We start from the raw sequence: 22,511 nt of genomic DNA on the forward strand, positions 1-22,511 counted from the left end.
TTCATTATCAAAAATCACTAATGATCCAAAGTGTTCTTTTGTTCTGCATAATATGTAGTTAAACAATTGCATGGTTCACAGAACAAAACAAAGAATGCTTACTTTGGAACACTGGCTACTAAAATATGACACATGCCAGCATATAAATTCTTCCTTCTTTATAGATGTGGATTTTATACAAACTCTATTGAGATGAGGCATAACATTTGGAACCATGTCTAATTAATGTAAAATACAGAAAAATTATCTGTTTTACAGTTTTCAAAGTGAGAACATAAATATTCTTACACATCTTGATTTATTAAAACTATAAAAATATAATTTTCTTTCTCTTTAAACATATTAAATGCTCTTAGGACAAAAGACCAATCATTCTACCTTGATCTTTTGGTGCTATGTTTGCCCTGGCTTTTTCTGCTGGTCTTAAAATTACAAAAAATAAACACAGGAAGACTAATTTTGTAAAATCTTCCCTTAAATCTATGAGGGGGAGACTTTGTCCACTGGCCTTTCAATCAAAGTGGATTCCAGTCAACCAACATTACAGTTCTTTTAGCAAAGAATTCAGAAATAATTCTCAACCAAAGTTATTCCCTCAGATAAGAATCCAGCCTTTGAACTGGTGTCAGGAAGCTCCCAAATGTTTGCTTAGCTAAGCCCTGTACTGTGCCAATGAGATAGATTGACATGCTGGACTATCGATTATTGCTAGAAGCCATCATTCCGTCCACCTAATGTCACTAAAAACAGCAACTCAGAAACTTGCCCAATTGTAATAAAACAAGGTTCTACTTTTCTCACATAGCTTTCCTTTGTGGATCTCGTGTACCTCCTAGAGGATGAGAAATGGTATATTTGCTTCTGTCCTGAGTCAGGGAATGATATATTGCATCAAATGGCCAAAAGGAGAGTGAGGAGAAATTACTTGAGAAATAAAAATGAAGGTTCATATCAATTAAGAAAAAGAATCTGTCACTACTCCAAAACAATACTTGTGGACACATTAGCACTTATATTATTAATATTCTATCTGGTGGCATGAAGCTAAATAAATTGGTAGTTTTCTATTGTTGCGCACTGAATTAAATTCCTTTTGCATTCTTTTCTGAGCAGAAGGGTACATGTTTTCACCTATGATTTGCTAAGCTATCGATGGGTAAAGGTGCAATGTGTCGCAGTCAATTGTTCCCACAGGTTCATTATTAAAGAGGAAAAGAATAGGAAAGTAAAAAACTTAGCGAATGATCTGCAGGTTGCATTATGTAGAAATGTAGGAACATAAGCAGCACATTTTGCTTTGTCAAATTTGTTAAGTTTTGGAAGATCTATCCTTTTAATCCCATCTGCAAACCCATTTCCATTTTTCAAGTATCTATCTCACTTTTAAACACTTGAATTGATTCCGCGCAGCAGTGAAATAAAATACTTTATCTATCCTAAAAAAAACAGTGAGCTTTAAGTAATAAGTAAAAGTTAAGTTTTAAGATATTTTATAGTCATTTTTACCTGAAGGCGACTTAACAATATAATACTTCATTGATCCTGTATCGGCTATTCCATCTGCTGGCTCTTCAGGAGGATGCTCTTCTGTCACTTCATGAGCTTCTGTGGTTTGATCAGATGGGTGCTCCTCTTTCTCAGATGCATCACTTTGTTCTTTAGTTTCCTGGGTGTTGCTTTCATTTTCGTCCATTTGTCTGCATAAAATAGGTTAAATCCTTAAGACAACCCTTAAATATTGAGTGCAACCCCATTTTATTTTATTCACTCAGAGTGTGGACATTTCTGTTTACCCACTCTTAATTGCTTTTCAGGAACTGATGGTGAGTCAGCTTCTTTAACCGCTGTACTTTCTGTGGCAAAGATACACCCACAGTCCTATCAGGGATGAAGCTCCAGAAGTTTGATCCAGTTACAGTGAAGTATCACTAATATATTTCCAAGTTAGGATGGTGTGTGAGTTGGAGGTGAACCTGCAGGTGGTGGTGTTCCCATGTGCCTTTTGACTTTGTTCTTCCAAGTGGTAGAGGTTGCAGGTTTGGAATGTCCTGTCGAAGAAGCTTGGCAAGTTACAATGACGCATCTGAAAGATTTACACACTGCAGCCATAGTGCGTCAATGGTAGAGGGAAGTGAGTGTTTAAGTTGGTGGATGGGGTACTGATCAAGTGATATACTTTGTTCTGGATGGTGTCAAGCCTTGCTAGTTTTATTGGAGCTGCACTCACCCAGGCAAAGGAGAGTATTTCACCTTAACCCTGATTTGGAATAAACGTGTCAATTCACCTAATGGTACAATACTTTTAAAATGTAGAAACCAGGAATGAGATAGAGAATCTGGTGAACTGGTGCGGCAACAATAATCTCTCCCTCAATGTCAACAAAACAAAGGAGATTGTCATTGACTTCAGGAAGCGTAAAGGAGAACATGCCCCTGTCTACATCAATGGGGACGAAGTAGAAAGGGTCAAGAGCTTCAAGTTTTTAAGTGTCCAGATCGCCAATAATCTGTCCTGGTCCCCCCATGCTGACACTATAGTTAAGAAAGCCCACCAACGCCTCTACTTTCTGAGGAGACTAAGGAAATTTGGCATGTCAGCTACGACTCTCACCAACTTTTACAGATGCATCATAGAAAGCATTCTTTCTCATTGTATCACAGCTTCATATGGCTCCTGCTCTGCCCAAGACCGCAAGGAACTGCGAAAGGTCGTGAATGTAGCCCAATCCATCATGCAAACCAGCCTCCCATCCATTGACTCTATCTATACTTCCTGTTGCCTCGGCAAAGCAGCCAGCATAATTAAGGACCCCATGCCCCCCCGACATTCTCTCTTCCACCTTCTTCCTTCGGGAAAAAGATACAAATGTCTGAGGTGGACATTTTGAATGGACTTACCTTGCATTAAGTTGATCTTTCTCTACACCCCAGCTATGACTGTAACACTACATTCTGCACTCTCTCATTTCCTTCTCTATGAATGGTAGGTTTTGTCTGTATAGCGCGCAAGAAACAATACTTTTCACTGCTTGTTAATACATGTGACAATAATAAATCAAATCCAGGAATAACTTCCCCAATCCAAACATCTTTAATCATATATTTTCACTGGAATGAAGTCCTACAAGGTCTATTCCAAGGAAGAATCTTCTCCACGTGTTTTGTATATTACAACAGTGATTATACTTCAAGAGTGCATCATTAAAGTACTTCATTTATTTTGGTAAAGTGCTTTGGGTCACTCTTGAGGTCATGAAAATTATATAAATGCAAGTTATTTTCTTTGTTAAATCTTTTCAAAGTTAATGGATTTAGTAGCATTGCTATCTCAAGTTAGCATGCAGGTGTGTCACCAGTGCTAGGATCACTGCATAGGAGGAGCCATGAAAGCTCCAAATGACACATCTGACCAGACTAACATGCTTACCACATACACAAGATGTTTTTCTTCTTAAAAACTCTGCTTTTAGGGATCTTCATAGTCTTTTAGGCAAGCCTCCCATTTGGGTTAAGACACGAGTTTCCTCTTTACTTTGTAAAGGGCAGGGAGATAGCTCTAAAATCAGGAATTTGACAGCAATGACTAGAAGATTCCATAACCAAGGATCTGCTTGGATAGGAGTGAAAGCATAACTTCTGGCTTTTCTTTAGCTGAGCTGCCATTCACCCAGGCCTTCTCAATGGTGAGGATTTCCACTGCAAACCTAATGCCATTTTTTTGGCAAACCCTCAAGACTGCATACCTCATGGCCACAAGTCCAGGAAAAACATGTCAAGGAAAGTCCTTTATCTACACATCATCGTCGTTGGGCCTGCACCTACTGCAGGGGCGGCATGGTGGCACAGTGGTTAGCACTGCTGTGTCACAGCGCCAAGGACCCAGTTTTGATTCTGATCTTGGATAATGTCTGTGGAGTTTGCACATTCTCCCTGTATCTGCATGGGTTTCCTCTCACAGTCCCAAGATGTATAGATTAGGGGGATTTGTGGGGTAATATGTGAGGTTACGGGGATAGGGTGTGGGTAAGATGCTCTGTCGAAGAGTCAGTGCAGACTCAATGGGCCAGATTGCCTCCTTCTGCACTGTAGGGTTTGTATGCAGACATACCCCCAGCTCTGTCTCCAGATAAGCTCAAGAAATGATGTGGCAAGACAACGGGGGTCAGAGAATCCTTGTTATTGGAATCTTCAACCTTACTCATAAAAGGGAAAGACATTCCCCAGGGAATAAAGTTAGGAAGCTTAATTATTGTTTAACAGCTGCAATATAGTTTGGGTTTTAGACATCCCAATGTTTGTCTTCACATAACCCTGATGCCGCACAGCATTTAGCTATCACATTCATAAAATGATACAACACAAAAGGAACGCATTTGGCCCATCATACTTCTACCAGATCTTTCAGAAAGATATCCAATTCGACCATTCCACTATCCTTTCCCCATAGGCCTTCAAATTATTCTCCTTTGCATATATATGCAATTCCCTTTTGAAAGCTATTGTTGAATCAGCTTCCACCACCTTTTCAAGCAGTACATTCCAGATCATAACTCATTGCATTAAAAAATCCACAAATTGTCTTCAGTTCTTTTGTCAATAACTTTAAATCAGTGTCCTCTGGTTACTGACTCGCTACATCAAAACCGTTTTCGATTTTAAACACCTATGTTAAATCTTCCCTGCTCTAAAGGAGAACAATCACAGCTTCTCTAGTCTCCCCATCCTGCATCCTGGTGCTGTTCCAGTAAATTTCTTCTATATCTTCTCTCTAGTTTTGACATCCTTCCGAAGAAGTGCGGTATCTAGAATTGGATATAATACTTGAACTGGAGTCTAACCAATTATTTATAAAGATGAAAATGAAAAAATAATTTGCCTAAGTTTCTTAATTATTCTACTCCATGGTTATATTTATAAAGCTAAAGATTCCATATGTTTTTTGACAATCTTCTTACCTTGTCCTGCCATCTAAGATTCGTGAATTTATGCCCCAGGTATGCATTCCTGCACTACCTTTGAAATTGTGTCATTTAGTTCATATTGCCTCGCCTCATTCTTCTTACCAAAATGAATCACTTCACAGTTCCCCATGTTAAATTTCATCTACCATGTGTCTCTTCATTTCAACAATTTATCTATGGCATCCTGAAGTATGTTACTACTCTCCTCACTACATTTCTGAGATCCTTGGCATCAGCAAACTTTGAAATTATGCCCTGTACACCCAAGTCCTGGATATCAATAAATAGCTAAAATAGTCATTATCCCAATAATAACTCCTCAGGGATTCCTCTGTTTACATCCCTTCAGTGTGAAAAACACCTCATCACCGCTAGTCTGTTTTCCGTCTCTTAATCAATTTGCTATGCATATTGTCTCTACCCATGAATCTCAGACTTTAGCTTTGCTAATATTACAATGAAAGAAAGTATTAGAGAAATTAGTTAAACTAGAGGAGGACATGGTGGCAGAACCTGATTGGATACATCTGAAATCCTTGAAAGCGAGGGGGATGAAACATAGAAGGCCCTAGAGGTTTGATTTCAGAGTGGATGTACACTCAATTATTTGAGAGTGACAAACATTTTACTGATTTGCAAAAGGGAGACAGAGCTAATCTAGATAATATATGAGCTGTTTGCTTTAACGTCAATGGATACTAATTTTCAAATCTGTAATTAAATATCAAAATGGATGAAGTATATAGCCTGTCATTATTTTTAACACAGTGAGACTATGCTGCTGTCCTGTTTTATTGGCTTGTGTCCTTCCCAACCATCTTGACCCCAACATTTGATTACCCCATTGGATCCTAACGATGGTCCCACCTCCAACATAGTTCTAATCCCCTCCAAATCACTCAGACCTGACCTCAGCCAAGGCCATTTTATTTTTCTTAAAGTGCTAAAGTCAGCTTATATTAATATTTTCACTGAATGTTTGTTGCCCAGATAGCTGACTTTATGGGATCAGATCAGTGCACTGCTGAACATAAAGCCAACTTATCAACAAGAGATATCTAGCCCGCAATATTGACATCCTTTGTGACTCTGGTGGTTGGGCCTCTTCCTTGCAGCCACATATTTATTGCAACCTAAGCTCCCTGGCTGCTGACTTAGCTCAAAACCGATGGCACTAAAAGCAGATACTGCACCCTTTGATTTATTGGCAGCCCAGATGATAGACAGCATAGATCACAAAGCAACAAATGACAGGTTGACTGTTCACTAAGACTGGTCCAGGTGGACCAGTGACTGGTACACAACCCAGGGCCATGGAAACCAAAATACACCTCGAACCCTAGGTGGTGCAATCCACAGCTCCCTGGATTCCTGAGTGACATAAACCCAGGTCCCAAATTTTCCTGGATTCCTGCGTAACACAGCCCTAGACAAAATATATTCCTGGAGCCTTGAGTGTACAACCCCATCCAGGTCATTGATATCCCTGGATCTCTGAGTGAGAGAGTCCCAGATATCCCTGGATCTTTGATTGGGAGAGTCCCAGATATCCCTGGATCTTTGAGTGGGAGAGTCCCAGGTATCCCTGGATCTTTGAGTGAGAGAGTCCCAGATATCCCTGGATCTTTGAGTGGGAGAGTCCCAGATATCCCTGGATCTTTGAGTAGGAGAGTCCCAGTTATCCCTGGATCTTTGAGTGGGAGAGTCCCAGATATCCCTGGATCTTTGAGTGGGACAACGCCAGATATCCCTGAGATGAGACAATCCCAAAGCAGCGACCAAACCACAAAGACTGAATGAACTAGCCTGGGGAGGATATTTCCCGCAGTGTTGCTGATCTCGGCCTCCTCTCTGCAGCCGCCGCCGGCCTCGCCTCTCCCGGACCTCAGCTGTTGTCAGTGGAACCATGGCAACCGGCACGGCACTAGTGCGCGTGCGCCGAGCAGCTGCGCCTGCGCTCTGCTGACACGTGTCCCATTATGAAGGTGCTGGTCTGAGCGCATGTTTGCACAGGGGGCAGCCCAGGGGACAATGTCACTGTCCCTCTGCACTCCCAATTTGCCTCATCGAGTCACAGCACTGAGGGTGGCAATGCAGAGCACAATATCCCTTTGCACTCCCAACTACAACTGACAAGCTACCTCAGAATCACATAGCACACAGGGTGTCTGTGCAAACTCTCCCAAAGAAACAACTTGCCCTTAGTTTAAAATTTATTTATTAATGTCACAAGTGGGCTTACATTAACACTACAATGAAGTTACTGTGAAAATCCCCTAGCCACCACACTCCAATGTTCAGGTACACTGAGGGAGAATTTAGCATGGCCAATGCACCTAACCAGCATATCTTTTGGGCTGTGGAAGGAAACTGGGGCACCCAGAGGAAACACACGCAGACACAGAAAGAATTCCGCACATACAGTGACCCAAGCCAGGGATTGAACCCGGGTCCCTGGCGCGATGAGGCAGCAGTACTAACCACTGTGCCACCATGCTGCCCATCGAGCCCCTCAACACTGTGCAATTAAGTCTATATTGCCACTCGCTGGTGCATGGTCTACTGAGGGCTGAGAGTTTACAATTTTGAAACACTTCAGTCCCACATTACATCCCCTATAACTGCATATTAATGCTCCCATGTCCAGTTGCTCTCAAATTTCTTTGTGAACTAATTCCACCACCCTTTCAAGTCACTTGGCCCTAATACTAACAGCTGCATTAAGAAATATCTCACTTCCCCCTCTTAATTCTTTTGCTAATTATTTTAAAACTATAATCTCAGGTTTACCAACCCACTTTTTTTTTCATGGGATATGAGCATTGCTGGCAAGCAATGGCGGACTTGCACTTTGTGGGACCCTGCACTCACCTTAATTTCTGCCCCCTGCCCAATGACATTTGCATTTCAAATGCAAAATAGTTATTGGTCTTACTATAGTCAATGTTCACCCCAGCTGTGAACAAATGATGCCAGAATATTAAAAGAGAATTTAGTACATACCCTCAATGAAGGTCCTTTTTAAGTTAATAAGCAACAGTGATCGAACATACCTAATTTCATTAGATAGTAAATGCTAGTGTAAAATGATATTGTGATCCTATACAAAATGCAGCCTGCAGGCAGCTTTTCAGTACCGTAACATAATCAACAGTAATAATATTCTGAGAGTTTGTCTAATATATCACCAGAGAACACTTGAGCCATAGGGTGGCCACTCATTTACTTAACTTGCCCTGAAAGTAACGAGATTGGCACAAAAAGCCTCTATCAGGATTATATGCAATTAGCTGGTTCTTTCCTCTGTACCACAAACACTAATCCCCAAGAAATACAATGCAGAGAACTGAGGAAAAATAAAATGCTATTCAGTTTCTATCCACTCTTGCATTAAGACACATTTTAGAGTTACAAGTCAATGCAAACCTAAAATAATCTTTTATCGTTTGCAAATAAAATGGAAAGCCAGGGCGACCTCCTGAAAGATTTCAAACCAGATCATTCTCTACTTGCGCCACCAAGCCATGAATCTTGCATCACCGCCACTATCACCCACCCCCCGCCATCTTTGTTTCATCACATTGTTACCCGGGCGACGGCACAGTTGGCTCAGAGTTTTGCCCTGTATTTTTTTAAAAATTCAATCCAGAGCTTGATGCAGTGCTGGTACACACTTTAGATCACAATCAACTGAACTTTTGCGCACAAAATATCTCCCAAACATATGCTGAAACTCTTCCCCCACACACACAATCGTCTCAATCTCTCTCCCTCACATACATACTCTTTCATACCCACACAGGCTCCTCAACAGCTTTCATAGTTACTCGCGTACACACACTTATTCCTCCATTTCCCTCACGCACGCTCACACAACCTCAATCTCTGAACCTCACAAACACACACCTCAGTCACTCGCACACTTCTCTCAATCTCTATCCCTAACTCAGTTTTTATCGTGAAATCTCTTGGACATTACTCAAACTGTTAAAACACTCCAACAAAGCATTGATCCTTAATGAAGTACGCACAGTTAGAAGTCTCACAACACCAGGTTAAAGTCTGACAGGTTTATTTTGAATCACAAGCTTTTGGAGCGCTGCTCCTTCATTGAAGAATAATCTTTTATTCTCTCCATGTTCGGGTGAGCTTCCTCCAGGTGTTCCGGTTTCCTCCCATAGTCCAATGATGTGCAGGTTAGGTTGATTGGCTATGGTAAATTGCCCCTTAGTGTCAGGGGGATTAGCAGGGCAAATGTATGGGGTTACAGGGATAGGGCCTGGGTGGAATTATTGTCAGTGCAGGCTGGATGGGCTGAATGGCCTCCTTTTGCACTGTAGGGATTCTATGAATAATCCTAGCTTCTTCAGTCTCACCAAATACTGACCTCCCTCATCCTCAGCATCATCTTGGTAAACCTGCCTTGTACCCTTACCAGAGACTTGACATTCTTCCTGAAATGTGGTGCTCTGTTATACACAATACTCCAGCTGAACCCTTCGGGACTTGTAAAGGTTTAACAGGACTTCCTTGTTTTTGCATTCAATGCCCCTCTTTACAAAGCTAAGTATCCCATACACTTTCTTACCCACCTCAGCTAGCCCTACCACCTTTAAAGTTGTATATGCACCCACAGACTCCTTAGTCCTTGCATTACCTCAAAAAACTATTGAGATATTTTCTACCAGCCCCTTTTCCAAAATATCATAAATGCTACCCACCATTGAGCAACACACCTTATAAATGAAAAGCAAAATGCAGCAGATGCTGGAAATAGGAGAAAACAAATTATAAATAAAAACCAGATTTTTTAGCATACTTTGCAGATAATTGTTTTCTTTACATTTTATCAAAAATTGATGTGGAGAAAATAAAGATTGTAATGTTAAGAGGCACCATAATAAACTGAAACACATGTAACCCTAAAAATAATTGGGCAGTAGTTTTTGGAAAGACACATGCAATGACAAAATTCCCTTCACCTCTATTCCAGAGCAAAAACTTATTTTGTCAGCCTTGTCAAGTTTAGTCAAGAGTTTTGCTAGTTTGAGGTATCAGAACTTTGAGCAAATGTCCATGGCTCTAATTTCAATTGGGGTGCATTTTGAACGAATTAAGCTCATACGTTTATAATGCCACAATCTCTATGGGGTTTTCTAAAATGTTTTATAGCCAATGGATTATTTTTGGAAGTACTTAAGTAAAAATGACTGCAAATCTGGATATAGTAACAGTCCACAAGAATTCAACCAAGCAAATTCACAGCAGATTGCACTAATGTGATAGAAGTAAAACTCCAGGGAGCACCGCTTTTATAACCAGTGTGATCAGCCTTCTGCAGTTTCTGTTCAAAATTGCATAATAGGCATCCATCCTAAACTAAGGGTGTTCTAAGATATAGTCAAGGGCTAGGTCCAGTACAAGATCTTCGAACAGAAAGCCCTTATTGTTCTTTCTTCACAGCATGCCCATGTATATGTTCTGCAGCCTATTTGGGTATGAACAATTAAAAATGAGCTTGGTTTCCATTTTTCTGCATCCTTTCCACTCTTGAATGATTTGAACTGTGGAATCTTGCACCATTGCTTTTCAGGAAATGATTTATGTATGCTAGTCTAGACTTCCCCATAGCCCAATCAGTCTAAGCAGCAAGTAGCGGAATCATACAGATCGAGATGTTTTAATGTTTGCTCCTTCATCTGTAGACAGTTGGATGGCCTCAAGTAGGCTTGTGGTATGACACCTATAACTGCACTCAAGCCAGAATAGAAGAATGATGCCACATTGCACTTTCTTTGTTTGCAAAATGAATAAGAGAGGGGATGGAATTTCCAGAATGACCAGTGTACCCAATTTGCTCCATAGATGCATCAACTGTCAGCGGAAACCATTTAAAACAAGCTAACTCCTTAATATGCTAATCGGGGCTTAATACCCCAAAGTCAAACTGGGTGCAGAAGGACAAGGCAGGCTTTTTGGTTTTCACTTACCTTCATCTGCAGTTAGAAAGGGACAGATTCCCATTGTTCCACAGCAATTTTTTTCCCTTCATGTTATCTCCACCACTTTCCCAGGAAATATCTGCAGGACAGTGCAACATCCAAGCTAAATGATGTTGAGGAGACCCATTACAGTACACGGTTTTGAAAGCCCAGTTGGTGTCTGTAGCTCACTGGTATTATTGAAATACAGTCCAATTTGGAGCAGGCCATGGAACCCCAACCTTTAGGTCTATATTTCAACACGTCACAAATTTAGGGCTGATTCCCCAAAATAGCCCCCAGCAGCCCTGAGTTTGAGAAAAAAGGGAAGTCAGAAAAATTCTGAACAGTATTTAGCATTTAAGTGCACCCAGGTACTGTCGAGTGAGAGCAGGATTTGGTTCATGTGCAATGCCCTCCATGGTTACCAACAGCAAAAACCCTGCTCACTGTCAACAAAGGAATGACAACTTGGGCAAAATACCAGAGGGGAAAGTGATATCTATATTTATCCAGCTAGAGGTCAATGCCTTCCTTCATTAGTTAGGAGAGAGGGCAAGGGGAACAAATTTGCTGAAAGGAAAATGCTGCTTCGTTGTCAAGATGATTATTTTGCAATGTACACAGGAATAAAAAGGTGCATTTATCATTCACATCAGACATTGTGGCATAGAAAAAAATAAAACTAAGTGAAGAATGGTTCTGAGATTCATTTTAATAACATCAATACAGGTTAGAATTGACAGAACAGACAATATGGTTTGCCAAACAAAGCAATGTAATTTACATAAAGTTTAAAGTGGCCATTTCCATTGATTGTGAGGGGCTTCTTCTATTAATGGTTCCCAAGGTTTCCAGTTGACCATTTTATATGCCAGAGAAAGTTCACTCTCAGCCTGAAATTGAAATATTAATCAGTGTCCAAAGATATTCTAATGTCATTCCAAACACAACATTTTAGTATTTCAATTGAGCTTTGCTTTTCAACTCCTGCCCAAATAATTAAGACTAACTGTTCACAATCACTACTTAAAAATGATAAGCCTAGAAAGATTTCAGGGATTATGATTAAATTATTTACTATCACCCTCCAGAAGTATTTACAACATATTTAGCCATTCACAAGTCAGATCTGATAAGGATACTTCTTATTTGAAGCTTCCCAAACAAAAAATAAATGTTCTGCTCCAGCCTAGCAGCTTTTAAAAGCTACTTCACCAAGATTAATAACTCAATCTCAAAAAAGCATCACAATGTTGAATAACATTTAAATTATTTTTTCTTTGATCCTGTAATATCTTGCCATTGTAAGGGGAAAATGGAAGGAAAGCACACTTTAAAATGGCTGCCTGGCACATAAAGAGTTAACTGGGAAAGGAACCATAAAGCAGACACTGGCTTCCACTTATATAAAGATCACTTCAAATCAAACCTAACAGACAAGCCATTTCTAAATCACAGACAGTGACTTGAAGTAAACAAACACCTCAGGAAGCCAAGCCAAGGATCGAGACATCTTTTAGATAAGGAAAAACCCGAGACAAAGGGAATAGATTAGTCATAGGAAGAGCGGGAAAATATGAATGCAGGGAAACCGATTAGCACCTGAATGAGCCGAAACCAACCATTGATAGCCACAGACATAGGAAATGTACCCATTCATAAGAACAATACTATGTTAAATGTCTGTATCTGTTTGTATCTGCCTATAACGATGTGATAATGTTCAAATCACTGGTCCATCTATTGTGTAAAAAGTATAAAGATAGAGCGTTCCCGACATTTTACTGAGAGAAGGTTTGCTACAGACATGTGCCTTGTCTCCCGGAGCTCCGTTGAATAAATTGTGTTTTTGAATCTCGAGATCTGACTACTAGTGGATTTTTCCCACAACACCATTAATAATGAACCTGTGCAGTATGAAGTTAAAAAGGGGCACAGTTGGGTAAGTGGTTACAAACTAATATGAGGAAATAAGTATTTTGTATTATCAGCTTCCAACATTTTACTGCAATGGTCGTTTTGGTTATTCTGAATGGGACAGAATTTGCACGTCACACATATACCACGTATTTCCCTTTAACATGGATTCATGAATAAACCTCAAGTGATGCCATCAGTCAACAATTCTGTATCATTGTATATAAAGAGTGTTGAATATTTGACCAGCACTGTCACCTCAATACATTACGGAAATAGTTTTTTAAAAAATTTGATTTGGACATGGACTGCTTCAGTTACTATGTTGTTGTGAATGGTGCTGAACATTGTGCCATCATCAGTGAACATTCCCACTCTTGACTTTATGATGGAAGGAAGATGGAGTGGTAATATGTTCTTTCCGAGAGTTGTTGAGACTCGATTAGCCGAATGGCCTCTTTCTGCACTGTAGGAATTCTATGGATTCTATGTTAAAAATTGTGTGTGGGCTAGACAGAGTAGATAAGGAGAAACTCCTTGCAAAAGGATCGAGGACGAGAGGGTACAGATTTAAAGTGATTTACAAGAGAAGCATGTGATGAGAGAAAAACCCTTTTTACACGAGTGGTTTGTATTCGGAATGCGCTGCCTGGAAGTCTGGTGGTGGCAGGTTCAATCAAGGCATTCAAGAGGCCATTGGATGATTGTAGAAACAATGTGCAAGGATCCGAGGAAAAGGCAGGAGAATGGCACTGAGTCATACTGCTCGTTGGAGAGCCGGTGCTGACGTGATGGGCCAAATGGGTAGGTTGCAAATGTTACAGAATATGTAGTTATATAATCCAAACAGAACTCTACAAACAAAATCTGGACTAAATAATTGTAGACAATGAACATGAGATGCAGGATGACAATGATATTGTAGGATGGAGTCCTCTCCATTTTGAGGGGAAATTCGTAACATGGTAATTCCTTTTGTTGCTAGAATTCTGTATTAAATACATTCCTTATTTTCATCTAGAGCTTTAAATACTTCAGCAGTGACATACCTGTGAAATGACTTCCTCTATCTGCCCACAGTTGATTTTGTCTTCTAATTTTTGAACATCACGCTCCTGCAATATATAACACAGAACACTTGTGTACAGGGCCTCACTTCCCGTAGGTATACCAACAGTGCTGTTAGGAAAGATGTTCCAGGATTTTAATCTAGTGATAGTGAGGGAATGGTAATATAGATCCAAGTCAGGATGGTGTGAGACTTGAAGGACAACTTGTAGGTGATAGTGCTCCCATGCATTTGCTGCCCATGTTCTTGTCGGTGGTAGAGATCACAAGTTTGGAAGGTGTTGTTGAAGGAGGTTTGGCAAATTGCTGCAGTACATCTTATAAATGGTGCCCACTGCTGCCATTGTCCATCGGAGTTGGTGGGGAATGTTTAATGTGGTGGATGGAGTGTTGGTCAAGGAGCTTGTTTTCTCCTCCAAATTCTTGAATGTTTTTGGAGCTACACACATTCAGGCAAGAGAAGAGTATTTCATCACACCCCTGACTTATGCACTGTGGTTGGTGGTGGGGTTTGGGAAGTCAGGAGGTGAGTTACCACAAAATTCCAAGCTTCAGATCTTTTGTAGTCATAGTATTTATATAGCTGGTCCAGCTAAGTTTCTGGTCAATGTCAACCACCAGAATGCTGAAGGTTGGAGAATTCAGCAATGGCAATGCCATTCAACATTAAGGGAAAATTGAGAGATTCTCTCTTGTTGCAGATGGTTATTGCCTGGCACTTGTGTGGTGAGAATATGAATTGTTACTTAACAGCATAAGGCTGAATGTTGTCTTGGTCTTGCACATGTTTGGCTGCTGGGGAATGAAATAAATCTGAACCTATCACAGAGTGTAAAACAAGACAAGCTAAGTAAAGAAATTCAGAGTGGCTCAGCAAATCACTTACACATATAAAGTATATTTCCAGTAAAATTAGCATTACTATTATGGAAAAACGTTCCTTAAATATCTTTAGATATAGTTTTCAGTATCACTTTATTAACCTTGATCTCTACAGTTGTCCAAAAGGTATATGCAATATTCAAATGTTTTCTCCCGTTAAACATTGAAAAAATGCTTTTCATTTGCTGCACAACATGCATTTTCAACTATTTTAATGCCATAAGCTAAGTGATATATCACATTTTTAAAATCAATTCTGTAAAACTTAAGATTTAAGGGCAGGATTACAGGTCTTGAAAAATACTCAAATGAAACATAACCAATCCACTTGGCAAACAATACACTATCCATTAAAAACATAGTCAGTTAAATCAAACTACCTTACCGATTTTACCAAGTTAAACCGTTCATTGATGGTCTGCTCAGTGTACTTCCTATAGGCTGCATCCTGAGGGATGGATTGCAGGACAGTAAGAATTCTGGAGTACAAAATTCTCAATGTCTGAAAGTAAACAACACAAAAAACATTGGAGCATTCACTCTCACGTGACTTATTTCCCTTTCGGTCTTCCCAAACTTTCACTGGCAAGCATGACAGGCTGCAGGGAAGTTCCTGCCAGTCTCATCAGATAGCTGTTTACATCGTTCACTAGTCTCCAGTTTTCCCTTTTGCCAAGAAACATTCATCTCCTACCTGCTGCCTCCCAGTTTCTGTACCTGTTTGAAATTAGGGGCTATTCCAGTCATATAATTAAGTTTAAAACTAGTGGCAGCAATAGATTCTATTTAGGTGTGCAAGTTAAAAGTAAGTAAAGCAAAGTTTATTTATTAGTCACAAGTAAAGCTTACATTAACACTGCAATGAAGCCACCACAAAATTACCCTAGTTGCCACACTATGGCGCCTGCTCGGGTACACTGAGGGAGAATTCAGCATGGCCAATCCACCCAACTGGCACGACTTTCAGACTGTGGGAGGAAACCAGAGCACCTGGAGGAAACACACGCAGACACGGGGAGAACATGCAAACTCCACACAGACAGTGACCCAAGCTGGGAATCGAAACCGGGTCCCTGGAGCTGTGAGGCAGCAGTGCTAACCACTGTGCGGAAGGGAAAACAATGCGGTATGAGAATAAAATATGAAAAGAGGATGAGGTTAACTGTTAGGAAGTACTTTTTTCAGCGTTATCCATTACTGGGGCAGCACGGTGGTGGCACAGTGGTTAGCACTGCTGCATTACAGCGCCAGGGACCCAGGTTCGATTCCTGGCTTGGGTCACTGCCTGTCTGGAGTTTACACATTCTGTCTGTGTCTGCGTAGGATTCCTCCGGGTGCTCTGGTTACTTCCCACAGAAAGATGTGCTGGTTAGGTGCATTGGCCATGCTAAATTTTCCCTCAGTGTACGCAAACAGGCACCAGAGTGTGGCGACTAGGGAATTTTCACAGTAACTCCTTTGCAGCGTTAGTGTAAGCCTTCTTGTGACACTAATAAATAAACTTAAAAAAAAACGGTAAGTATGAACTCACTGCAATCGTTCTAAAAGGAATTGGAAAGGTTCCTGACAGTTGAGGAGATCCCCAGTTACGGATGATAAATGGAGAGGTAGCTGTAATTTCGCAGTTATTTTGAAATAAATTAGCTTACAGTGTCGTTAACAGGCGAGTATGAAAAATAGCGTTCACAAATTTACGTCTTACCACATTGACACTGCTGCTCTAACGCATTGTGTCTCTATTGGAGACATTTTCTTTAAAGTCTTAATGAAGGGGCAGCTGCCTTGAATTAAATCCCAAACATTGCCAGTTGAAACCCCAAAATGAAAGCACTCAAACAATTAATGTAGTAACACCAAGGAATATATTCCAGATACAACAGAACGTTTTCTTGGTAGGGCAGAGCTCCAACATCCAAGCTACCTTACCGTGGCATGCACTAGCTTTTGAATATCATATAAATATCAGTCTTTAACTGGGAAGCACACCACTAATTATTCAACAACAGAATTTGGAAAAAAACGAATCCCAATTTCTCACCAACTGCAAAGTCATCTCACTATGTTTATCCCATGGACAATCTCTCAGAAAAATTAAATTACAGAATAAATACTTCTTGAAAGTCTCAATGTTAATTTACTGCAAGTCTAACCGCCTAGATTAGTTTTTTCCTCCAGCATTATTCTGACCAGAAAGTCCAGTCATTTTCAGTACATCAGAAAAGGTTGTTTTCTCTCTTTCTCTTTAGTCAACACTAAAGAAATATACTTTTCAAAAGGGAGCTGATGTTTGAATTCCAATCATAGAACATAGAACAGTACAGCACAGAACAGGCCCTTCAGCCCACAATGTTGTGCCGAGCTTTATCTGAAACCAAGATCAAGCTATCCCACTCCCTATCATCCTGGTGTGCTCCATGTGCCTATCCAATAACCGCTTAAATGTTCCTAAAGTGTCTGACTCCACTATCACTGCAGGCAGTCCATTCCACACCCCAACCACTCTCTGCGTAAAGAACCTACCTCTGATATCCTTCCTGTATCTCCCACCACGAACCCTATAGTTATGCCCCCTTGTAATAGCTCCATCCACCCGAGGAAATAGTCTTTGAACGTTCACTCTATCTATCCCCTTCATCATTTTATAAACCTCTATTAAGTCTCCCCTCAGCCTCCTCCGCTCCAGAGAGAACAGCCCTAGCTCCCTCAACCTTTCCTCATAAGACCTACCCTCCAAACCAGGCAGCATCCTGGTAAATCTCCTCTGCACTCTTTCCAGCGCTTCCACATCCTTCTTATCGTGAGGTGACCAGAACTGCACACAATATTCCAAATGTGGTCTCACCAAGGTCCTGTACAGTTGCAGCATAACCCCACGGCTCTTAAACTCCAACCCCCTGTTAATAAAAGCTAACACACTATAGGCCTTCTTCACAGCTCTATCCACTTGAGTGGCAACCTTTAGAGATCTGTGGATATGAACCCCAAGATCTCTCTGTTCCTCCACAGTCTTCAGAACCCTACCTTTGACCCTGTAATCCACATTTAAATTAGTCCTACCAAAATGAATCACCTCACATTTATCAGGGTTAAACTCCATTTGCCATTGCAATAACAAAAGACACCGAATTGTGGTCACTATCTCCAAAGTGCTCTCCCACAACCAAATCTAACACTTGGCCCGGTTCATTTCCCAGTACCAAACCCAATGTGGCCTCACCTCTTGTCGGCCTATCCACATATTGTGTCAGGAAACCCTCCTGCACACACTGCACAAAAACTGCCCCATCCGAACTATTTGACCTACAAAGGTTCCAATCAATATTTGGAAAGTTAAAGTCCCCCATGACAACTACCCTGTGACCCCCACACATATCCATAATCTGCTTAGCAATTTCTTCCTCCACATCTCTATTACTATTTGGGGGCCTATAGTAAACTCCTAACAACGTGACCGCTTCTTTCCTATTTCTAACCTCAGCCCATATTACCTCAGTGTGCAGATCCCCCTCGAAGTGCCTTTCCGCAGCCGTTAAACTATCCTTGATTAACAATGCCACTCCTCCACCTCTTTTACCAGCTTCCCTACACTTACTGAAACATCTATACCCCGGAACGTCCAACAACCATTCCTGTCCTTGTTCTACCCACGTCTCCGTAATGGCCACAACATCGTAGTCCCAAGTACCAATCCACGCCCCAAGTTCATCTACCTTGTTCCGGATGCTCCTTGCATTGAAATAGACACACTTCAACCCACCTTCCTGTCATATTTGTCTTCTTACATGGGATTTATAGTAAAGAATTTAACATTGACAAATACTGTACTAGATCATACCTCAATCCATACATATACATTTTACAACACATAGAATCGTACATGGTACAGAACTCAAGACAAAAAAAATAACAAAAACACACCTCATGAGGATTCTGGGCCACAGCAAGACCCACCAACCCAGTCGTCTGCAGAAAAGAAAACAAATAAGATTAATAGAATCTGATTCCAGAGTCATATTGGACTCGAAACATTAACTATTTCTCTCTCCACAGATTCTGCGAGACAGTTTTTCCAACATTTGCAGAACTTTATTTTTATTTTAAAATGAATGCAATGTTTCCTCAAAGATATTTTGGCCTCCAAAACATTCCCCATATTTCGCTGTCACCTTCGTCCTACACGTTTCTCTCTCCCATATCCATCTCTCTCCCTCTCTTGCTTTTCTCAATATCTTTCTCTGTCATTCCCACCTCTCGCTCTGCGCCCTTTATATCTCTTTCCCTTGTTTATTTCCCCTGACTTGTTGCTCCCCTTATATTGCGATCATTTCCCCTATATTTATCCCTTTTTCCCCTCAATCTCCATGTTTTTCTTTGCTATATTGTTTTCAAGCTCTCATTCTTCTATATCATTATTCTTGCTTCACAAAAATATATTCTGCTGCTGTCGTTCCAAAATATTTTTATTGCTCTATAATTTTCTCTGTCTATCCCCTATGTGTTTATTCCCCCAGATATTCATCACTCTGTCCATCTATCTCCTGCATATTTATTTCTATCCCAATTTTTCCCTTGTATATTTCTCTCCCCTTCTCTTTCCATTGTATATTTCTATTCCCCTCTCTCTTTCCTCTCCACATTCCCCCTTTATCTCTCTCCCCCTCTCCATATTTTCTTCTCTATCTATATTTCTTTATATGTATATATTTCAGTGTGTTTCTCTCCCTCTCTGTATTTCTCTCTCCCTTTGTGCCTTTTTCCCTATAAATATTTCTCTCTCTATCCTGCCCTCTCCCTATATCCATCTATAAATATTTCTCTCCTTGACCTCCACTCACTTTCTTCAGGACGCCGGCCATTGCTGCCGCGGTGCACTGTGGGATCGCCTCCAGGCCGGTGAATTGAACACCGAGTTACATCGCGAGATCCAGACTCAATCAGAGGAGCTGGGAGCGCTGGAGGAGGATCAGCGTCACCGCGCGCGGATCAGAGCTGGAGCAGCGGTGGGGGAGAGGAAGCGGCAAGTGGATCAGAGCCCGAGGCCCGCGGTGCTCAGCGCTCGCTAATCAGCCGCACAGTCTGTCAGACATTGGCAGCAGGAGGAGGCCATTCAGCCCCTCGATCCTGCTCCGATATTCAATAACCGCATGGCGGAGCTGATGGTGGCCTCAGCTCCACATTCTGCTGGAACGCTTCAAAAATCTATCTACCTCTGCTCAGTGTACCAGAGACAGGGGGCGCGGCCCTGGGGAAGCGGGGGCGGGGTCTCGAAGATAGGGAGGCCTGGCAGAGGAGAGGCCCTGGGAGATAGAGGCGGGGCCTCGGAGAGAGGGGGCGGGCCCTGGGAGATAGGGGCGGGGCCTCGGAGGGAGGGGGCGGGCCCTAGGAGATAGGGGCGGGGCCTCGGAGGGAGGGGCGGGGCCCTAGGAGATAGGGGCGGGCCCTCAGCGGGGGCGGGGCCTTGGGAGATAGAGGCGGGCCTCGGAGGGAGGGGCGGGGCCCTGGGAGATAGAGGCGGGGCCTCGGAGAGAGAGTGGGGTCTGGGAAGATTGGCCCTGGGAGAAAGAGGGTGGGGCCCTGGGAGAAAGGGGGTGGGGCCCTGGGAGATGGGGGGTCCGGGGTGTGGAGCCAAGGTCAGTGAGGGGGCAAGGTCCAGAGGGTAGGAGAGGGGTGGGCAAGGTGGGTGTTGAAGGTTTGGTGTGATGGACAATGTACAATGTCTGGTGGGGAGAACAATGGACTAAGACTGAACCTGTCTTTTGCCTCCAATGCCCCTGACATGTCAGTAACACTGTCTCTGATAGAGGTGCCCCTTAGTGATTGAACCACCCTAGTGCAAACCCTACCTACCTCAAACACATCTGACCAGGGCCTCCAGTGAACCTACCTGGTTCTGGCTGAGCTTCCAGAAGAATGTGGCTGACCTTTCTACCCTCTCTTGTGGTTTGTGCAGGAACCTGCGTGAGCTTTTTATTGCTTCTGTGACACCTAAGACACCTAATTTCCCACGTTCCCCAGTGCTTCGTTAATACATTACTACTTTCACAGATGTCAAACATAAGCATTTTATAGCCTTCCTTTCCTTGCTCCAGCAGTGTTTTCCTAACCCAAATTAACGCACAGTATTTGTTCCTTAACAGCCTGATGTATTTTTTGTTAAAGACTCCCTGTACTTCCTTGCATTCTTGGTGTTTTGCAAATGTCTCAAAATGTGCACTGATACAGAGCTTGTGAATGAAGCAATGAATGAATCACAAAGTCTTGTGCATGCTGAGAATTTGTGGGCCTGCATGGAAAACACCAATGTACATTTGTGTGTTAATGTTAATTGATCTGCTCACTATTTTGACTTCTAATGTTAGAAACTTTGAAAGTCAATTGCAAGTTGTAAGATCATCTTTCTGTTCATATTAAAATATGCATTATCTTACAAAATAAACTAGTTGTGGCTACAAAGGTTAATCATCTGTAAGTTAAAAATATGCATTCATGTAGCAACTTTCACAGCCTCCAGATATCTCAGGGGTTTGCTAATTAATTTGTACTTTTGAATTTGAGAATAACAAAATCCCACAAACGGAACTGAGATACATTGCGAGATTATCTATTTTGCTGACATTGGTATTGACAACAACACCAATTGACTTGTTCTTTTCCCTTCCCTTGGTTATTTAAAGATGATATTAAAGAACTTGGCACGTTCACTTCATTATATTGAATCAGAGATTAATTTATTTGAAAACGCAGAAAAGGTTAGCAGGTGCTAAAACACTTTCCCATTGCCATCAATTGATATAGATGCATTTACAAATAGGAACACCAAATCTGAAGAGCAGAAACATCACACAGCACATTCTCCAAAGGGAACTACATGCAGTTCATAAAGACTACATCTACTTTAAACAAAAGAGAAAATGTTGGAAAATCTCAGCAGGTCTGGCAGCATCTGTAAGGAGAGAAAAGAGCTGATGTTTCAAGAGCTGATGTTTCAAGACCAGATGACCCTTTGTCAAAGGGTGCCTATCACAACAGACAATGTTAATGAGCCTGACTTCCCTAATTAGGCACAGTTTTGTTTTGCAAATACTTAAGTCTCATAAGGATAGTGATGCCTAGTGTTAGTATCCCAAAGGATGTTTGTTGTGGGATGGCATTTTGTTAATTGATTATTTGTTTATGTTAAGAATCTCTTAAATAAGGGCATTCATCCATTGTGTAAAGCCAAAACCAGTCTGAAGAACAAAATTTACACAAAATCTATACATAAAATGACAATTAACTATCACAGTTTGCTAAGAATCAGAAGTGATGCAGAATTGCTTCCCTACTCTCACTACATATTGTCGGAATTGGAAGGCTTGTGAAAGTGCACAACAAGATCGTGACACAAAACGTTTGCACTTCAAAAGAGCAAAGTAAAGTGATAAAATGTGATTTTAAAAGTTAGCTAACACATAGTGGTCATGACAGCAGAAGGGTAGAAATTAAGACAATATTGGTGAGACTACAGTTGAAATTCATGCTGGCTAAGCTAAAACAAAATAAAATGGGGATCAGTCGTCATCACAGCGAAACTGCCATCATTCTCTCACCTGTGAAACTGACAGCAACTTCTGACATCAGCACAAATGGAATTAAGCACAGAACATAGAAGCTGTTGTCAGTGCTGCCTTGCTCCTCCGCAGGAAGTGCTGTTGAAGTC

General features: G+C 41.4%; 3 protein-coding genes across 8 annotated transcripts in view; 1 reads left to right on the forward strand and 2 right to left on the reverse strand.

Annotated features, from left to right (window-relative positions):
- The window catches only part of iqub (IQ motif and ubiquitin domain containing), a 48,672-nt gene extending 46,979 nt beyond the window's left edge, over positions 1 to 1,693 (reverse strand). For all 4 annotated transcript variants that reach the window (XM_078220147.1, XM_078220146.1, XM_078220148.1 and 1 more), the window contains exon 1: positions 1,507 to 1,693. In XM_078220147.1, coding sequence (XP_078076273.1) covers positions 1,507 to 1,693 — 187 coding nt within the window. The remainder of the gene's footprint in view (positions 1 to 1,506) is intronic.
- A 9,944-nt stretch (positions 1,694 to 11,637) lies between these two features.
- ndufa5 (NADH:ubiquinone oxidoreductase subunit A5) lies at positions 11,638 to 20,045 on the reverse strand. Of its 2 annotated transcripts, none has more exons than XR_013498742.1 (5): positions 19,648 to 20,045; positions 18,731 to 18,775; positions 15,198 to 15,314; positions 13,912 to 14,749; positions 11,638 to 11,838 (listed from the first exon to the last, which is right to left on the reverse strand). XR_013498742.1 is itself a non-coding variant. In XM_078220153.1 (5 exons), the coding sequence occupies exons 1-5, from the start codon at positions 19,666 to 19,668 to the stop codon at positions 11,737 to 11,739; spliced, it is 351 nt and encodes a 116-aa protein (XP_078076279.1). In that variant the 5' UTR covers positions 19,669 to 20,045; the 3' UTR covers positions 11,638 to 11,736. The 2 variants fall into 2 exon arrangements, 1 of the variants encoding a protein (XP_078076279.1); XM_078220153.1 differs by having other exon boundaries at positions 13,912 to 13,977.
- asb15a (ankyrin repeat and SOCS box containing 15a) overlaps positions 19,745 to 22,511 on the forward strand; it is a 34,092-nt gene continuing 31,325 nt past the window's right edge. Inside the window, exon 1 of one of the 2 annotated variants that reach the window (XM_078220151.1) lies at positions 19,745 to 19,829. The gene's annotated coding sequence lies outside the window, so the exon portion shown is untranslated. The remainder of the gene's footprint in view (positions 19,830 to 22,511) is intronic. The other variant, XM_078220152.1, reaches the window with a different exon arrangement.

The sequence above is a fragment of the Mustelus asterias genome, chromosome 9 (genome assembly GCF_964213995.1).
Source record: "Mustelus asterias chromosome 9, sMusAst1.hap1.1, whole genome shotgun sequence".
NCBI classification, from domain to species: Eukaryota; Metazoa; Chordata; class Chondrichthyes; order Carcharhiniformes; family Triakidae; genus Mustelus; species Mustelus asterias.